At 44.7% G+C, this 6,524-nt stretch overlaps 1 protein-coding gene across 1 annotated transcript; it reads left to right on the top strand.

Annotated features, from left to right (window-relative positions):
* The first annotated feature begins 5,634 nt into the window (after positions 1–5,634).
* Positions 5,635–6,243, top strand: LOC149174933 (uncharacterized). Its single transcript, XM_089421010.1, has one exon. It carries the CDS (start codon positions 5,635–5,637, stop codon positions 6,241–6,243), a length of 609 nt encoding a protein of 202 aa, XP_089277136.1.
* Positions 6,244–6,524: the final 281 nt, after the last annotated feature.

The following is a 6,524-nucleotide window of genomic DNA, read 5'->3' on the forward strand; positions in this document are numbered from 1 at the left end:
ATATTTATACATCCTTAACTAATTTTTCAATCCACATGAAATAATTGTTTCTAAAAAACAGTATTTTTTAACAATGGACATACAAATAACCATTTTTAACATAAATATAACAAAAAATCTACACGTTTTGATAATTTTTTACTAGAATTGACATGTCAAAATCACAATGTTTATACAAAAATTTTAACTAAAAATGGTTAAATAATAGTTTTTTTTATGAATTTCATGTCAAAATAATAATAATAATAAATTTTTTTTCAAAAAAATAATAATTAACTTAAAAATCAATGCGATAATCACAAATTACAAATATTGAACACATAACAACTTTAATTGATTGATTATTCTTTTCTTAAAATGTTAGAGTCAAAACATTGCAAAGCTTGATTTCCAAGTATAACTTAAATTTAATCAACAATGTCACGTAATCCAAACTCTTCGTCCTCTAGAGTTTCATCATTGTTTTCTTCCACAATATTTTTCGCTTCCTTTTGCACATTTTCCTCTTCTAATGGATCTTTGATGTCTGCGAATCTCCCAATGTATGTCTTTACAAACATTCCATGTAATGGTGGTTGGGGTTCCTTTTTTTTTTTGCCACACGTGTTTCACTAAAGTCCCCTTTCTTCAACCCAATTTCTTGCATTGCATCTCGAAGAAATTGAAGAGCATTAATTCTTTGCTGAATGAAATTGCATTGTAATGGATCTTTCTCAATTGCAATGCAATTTCCTCCTTTTTGAAGGCAACATGCTAGTGTTGTACCTAATTATCAAGCACAAAAAAATAATGAAGTAAATTAGTACAGTGACATATTAATTAAAAAAAGAACATATTGAAATTCAATTCCATATAACAAAACCTACCTGAGCCAGAAAATAAATCCAGAACCCAATCTCCTTCATTTGAACATATGTCTATAAGATAGTTAATCAATAATTGTGGTTTTTGATAAATGTTAACTATCTCTCCTTTTGTTTCTTTGTCTTCATATGTTAGTTTTCTCACAACACGATCATAAGTTAGTATTTGGATATGACTCTTTCCATCCACCTGATTAAAAATCATAGACATATGGCTATCATCTTTTGCCCAACTATCAATATGAATGAACTCACAGTCATTTATAAATTGTTGATCTTCATTGTTAAGAAGATTTGACTTTTGCCTGTAACATGAAATAGTAAAAGTTCAGTTAACTTGTACATAAATGAATTTTCCAACATTAATCAAATATACCTTTTAAATGTCTTACCATGTAAGCTGCATCCCTGAATTTGCTTTCCCCTTGAAGCTTGACAATATCATTGCCAATTGTGTGTCTGAATGAAATGTCACAAATCTCCATAATGGTGATGACGTCACTTCTACAAATCCCGCAACCACTTTATTAAAAGCTTGATAAGTATGGGAGTTAATAGGGAGTAGTAGAAAAACCTGGACCTTCTACAGAAGGAGGGGGAGGATGGAGTCTGTTGTAGTAGGTTACGGTTAGGGCTTGCTCATTTGCTGCGGCTCTCAGACCGGCCGATGTTCTTCGCTGGGCTCACTCTCTGCTTTCTGTCGCTACTCGCTGCCCTCGGTTAACATGTCGCGGTCGTTGTTCCGGAAGCATCTATCCTGAGCGAGACTCATGGGGTCCTTTTTCACCCTGTCTCCTAACTGCTCCTCTAGTGGCGTACCTGCTGTCACTGTGTTGACTGGCTCGAAGGTGTATGCTTCCCGTTTCCTGCGGTTGAAAAGAAGGGCTTCTCCGTTCCAAGGCGCAGCTATCACCATGGAGGATCTAGATGCCATTGATTACTCCGATGACCCGTTGGAAGGGGTTTCCATCTGGCGTACCCCATTTTCCACGTCGACCTGCTTATTCAGCTCCGGTTTCTCTCTGGCTCAACCTTCCCGGCCTCCTGTGGTCCTGCCGGACGATCCCCCCACCTGGCCAGCTCTCTCCACTCCGCCGGCTTCTCCATCCTCACTAGGGTTTGTCTCATCTTGTTTAAACCCTAACCCTAGTTTAGCCCCCCACTTCTCGGGCTAAAATCCTAGTTATCTGTCTCCGAGTACCGACTTCGCTTCTGCTCTGTACAATTTCACTTCTCAGGCCCCTCCATCCGGCAGTTATTCTTCTATCCCGCCACTAGCCGGATCCCTCCAATCGACTGAACTGCCCCCCCACTTGCATAGCCACCAACCTTCCCTCTCCTCCCCAGGTCCATCTCTGAACAGGGTTCCTCCCTCCCACCCCCCTCAGGGTACAAAAAAAAAGCATAAGTGCTTTAAATCCAAGGCTGACGATATTTTTTTGCGACTGGAAGAAGACATACAGTGGGGAGAAGCCATGGACTTTGCGGATAGAGTCCTTGTTGGTCGCATCAGAGGTAGAAATTACTCAGCCGCGAGACTAAAGACCTGGGCATCAGAGGTTTGGGGTCACCATCTGGTCGACATCCCATTCGTGCAAACCTTTGTGAGGGGATGGTTCGCCCTTCGTTTCGCTCGTGCCGACCACACAAATTGGGTCCTATCCTCATACTGGCATTTCGAGCATGCCTCGGTTTTGCTGAAGCGTTGGACACCCCTCTTTGACCCTGAGACTGAATAGATCGGTATTGGACCTGTATGGATTCGACTGCCAGGCCTCCCTCTGCATTACTGGTCTGAAGATATCTTCAAACGGATTGGAAATGCCATCGGCACTTATATGGAATATGATAAATCATATCTGCAAACAGGTATGATGGCCTATGCTAGAATTCTGATTAATCTCGACACCAGAGGAGGCCTATTGGAGTACATCACCATCCAATGGCGGGACACATCCCGCAAGCAAATTATTGATTATGAAGGAATTCTGTATCGCTGCCGCAGGTGTCACAAGGTTGGTCACCTCTTCAGGGACTGCCCCTTCCTCCACAAAAAAAGGGGCCCTGAGCAGATTGGAGAACCAGTTACGACGGAGGATGGACCATCACAGCCCCTGGAAAAGGGTGGAGAGCCACCACAGCAGCCGACGAAGGTTGTACCGGGCATTCCAAGAGACGTACAGGGCACTTCTGCCTCTAAGGCTGCTGATAAGCATCCTACGGACCCCTTTCCAACCTCGCCTCCTCCGCCCATCAGCTCTGGCACCACTCGAGAAGTTGCCTCGACCATGGGTATGTTCTTCCCTTCTCCATCATCTACATCTGTCATATCTCATATTTTTACATCGCACTCTCACATGGGTAACTCCCCCCCGCCTTCCCCCCAGGCTGTCTCCAGCTTCCCCCCCGCCCACAGGGCCTACCCCCTCCCTCCTCCTTTGTTCGCTTCCCTTCCCCTCACACTCCCCCTCCCTCTGCCCCCCCCCCCTGATATCCTCCCCCTCCCCTTTCCTACCTTCCCCCCTCCTCCCTCATTACCCCCCCTCTCCCAGCCCTCCATCCCCCCTCCCTCTTCCCCTCGTTACCCTCTGCGATCCAGAGCTAAGGGGAAGGATGTCGACGCGATAGGCATTGAACCTTCTCATACTCCGACCTCTTCTAAATCGGCTAGAGGCCGCCCCTCCCGACTCACTAAGGCCAGACATACAGCGGGGGAGGAAGTCGCTCTTGGGCGACAACAAACGATTGACAGGGCCCTTAGAGCTAGAGGCAGCCCACAGCCTACCCCTCCATGAAAGTCTTGTCCTTTAACTGTCGAGGGGTTGATATTCCCCATAAAAAACTAGCCCTTCGGAGGTTGCTCACCTCGCATGCCCTGGATGTGATCTTTCTCCAGGAGAGCCTCTGCCTGGCCGACTCCCTTATCCCCATCCTGCGCTCTTGGCTTCCGAACTGGACTTTCCATGCTCTGGATGCATCTGGGAGATCTGGGGGTATTGCTATTGGCTTCTGCAACAAATCCTTGATCCTCCGTAATTCCTGGGGAGGCAGAGGATTCATCGGTCTGGACTTGCTGGATCGTGCTCTGAGCACCGAGGTTCGGATCATCAATGTTTACGGCCCATGTGTGGATAGAGAACCATTCTGGAGAACCTTGTTGGCTTCTGAACTCTTCAGGGCAGGCAATATCATTCTGGGAGGAGACTTAAACTTCTCCCTGGGTCACTATGAATCCTGGGGACACTCGGCCCATGCGGATAACCTGTCCGAATTGATTTCTACCTTACTCGAAGATCATCATTGGGTAGACATCCCTCCTATCAGATTACATTATACCTGGTCCAATAATAGATGTGGTGATCAGGGCCTAGCTAGAAGACTAAACAGATTCCTCATAAAGGAGGCCTTCCTCACTCTCCTGCCTCGCATTAGACAATGGGTTGGATCCGGGGGATTATCTGACCACAGACCGATCTTCCTCGAACTCTCTGAGGAGAACCCGAGGATTAAAAGCCCCTTTGAATTCAATGCGTCTTGGCTAAAGGACCCCAGCTATCACCAGCTTGTATCGGAGTATTGGAGATCGAATCCTATCAGAGAAGAGGAGGAGCATACTACTGGTTTCTTAAGGAAATTATCCGAACTCAAAAGCCTCTCCAGGAACTAGGCACACTTGAAGTGGATTAATGATGATAGGATTATGAAGGAGGCCGAACAGGCCATAGCAACATTCGAGGAATCATCAGATGGCCCCTTCACAGCACCGAGAAACAAGGATCTATATTCTACTCTTATTTCCAGGCACACACAAATCCTAAAGGATAGAGAAGAGAGCTGGCGCCTTAGGAGTAGAGCCATATGGCTGTCTGAGGGAGACAATAACACAAAATTCTTCCACAAATTTGCTAATGGCAGAAAAGCCATTAACACCATCTGGGAACTTCAAAATGATCAGGGACAGAGGATATCTGATCAGCAGGGTTTGGCTAGACTTACAATCGAACATTTCAAATCCATTTACAAGGCACCCAGTATCGCAAACATACTCGAGATAATGAGGACTGCTGAACACTTCCCCAGATTTGTGGAACAAGAGGATTCAGAGAACCTAACGATGGCTGTATCGAAGGAGGAGCTAGAGGCCACCATCAAATGGTTCAAAAAAGACAAGAGCCCTGGATCGGATGGGTGGACCATCGAATTCTTTATAGATTTTTTTGAAATTCTGGGAGATGATCTTCTCAGAATCGTGGAGGACAATAGGAGGAAAGGTTGTATTCATGCAGCCATCAAGTCCACTTTCATTGCCCTGATTCTGAAATCTGATTCTCCTACCTCCTTTAACGACTTTCGTCCCATCTCTCTTTGCAACGTCCTATATAAAATTATAGCCAAAATTATAGCAAATCGCCTGAAGCCTATACTATCTGATCATATAGCTCCCGAAAAATTTGCCTTTCTTCAACACCGACAGATACACGAAGCAATAGCCACTGCACAGGAGCTCCTCCACACTCTGAAAACTAAGAAACAGAAAGGTATGATCCTCAAGGTAGACCTCTCTAAGGCATTTGATAGGGAAAATTGGCTCTACATCAGATTAATCCTCACTCATCTTGGCTTCCCTTTTTCCTACATTAAATGGATTATGAGCTGTATCAAAGATGTTTCCTATAGTGTACTCCTTAACGGGGAAGCTACCCCATTCTTCCTATCAGAAAGGGGTCTCAGACAGGGTTGTCCCCTCTCCCCACTACTCTTCCTCCTCATTATGGAAGGTCTGAGCAGAGCCATCAATGCAGCAAAGGACAAACATCAGCTCACTGGTATCAAGATCTCGGATAATTTTTTTCTGACTCTTCTTCTGTTTGTTGATGATGTTCTGATATTATTGACTGGAGGTATCGAAGATTCTTCATTTATGCACAATATATTCAAACTCTTCCAACAAGCTACGAGCATGATGATAAATGAAGATAAATCCACCATCACCATTATTGGTTGCTCACAGCATGAGGCGATTTATATCACCCAGTGTTTCCCCTTTTCTGCCCTTAATTTGGATGATGGGCTTAAATATTTGGGCTTCCGTTTAAAGCCCCTCAGGTATAGGATTGCAGACTGGACATGGCTCATTGCAAAAGTAGAGAAAAGATTACAGATCTGGTACCACAAATATCTATCCAGGGCTAGCAGACTAACTCTCATCAAAGCAGTTATCGAGGCCACTCCAGTGTTCTGGATGACTCTTGCATGGATCCCAAAAGGAATACTTAACAGATTACAAAACATTTGCTGCAGATTCTTATGGAAAGGGAACCAACCTGGTAAAACCTTTGCTTGGGTAAAATGGGATCGCATCGCTATCCCTAAACGCTAGGGTGGATGGGGCATAAAAAGGCTCGAAATATTCTCGAAAGCTTTGGCTGCTAAGCTGGGCTGGCATCTTCTCAGCTCTAATAGTCTATGGACCCGGGTGGCACTAGCAAAATATATATGGCCTTCATCTCTGATGGACTGGCTCAGACAGAATCGCCCCCCTGCTAGTAATATCTCCAATATATGGAAGGCTATGATCAATGCTCTCCCTATACTGCGTCTTGGTATTACCTGGAGAATTAAGGAAGGAAACGCTGTACGCATTGGATCTGACCCTTGGGT

The sequence above is a fragment of the Pinus tabuliformis genome, chromosome 4_1 (assembly GCF_031772625.1).
Source record: "Pinus tabuliformis cultivar Carrire ecotype Pingquan chromosome 4_1, CPIR1, whole genome shotgun sequence".
In the NCBI taxonomy this organism is placed as follows: Eukaryota; Viridiplantae; Streptophyta; class Pinopsida; order Pinales; family Pinaceae; genus Pinus; species Pinus tabuliformis.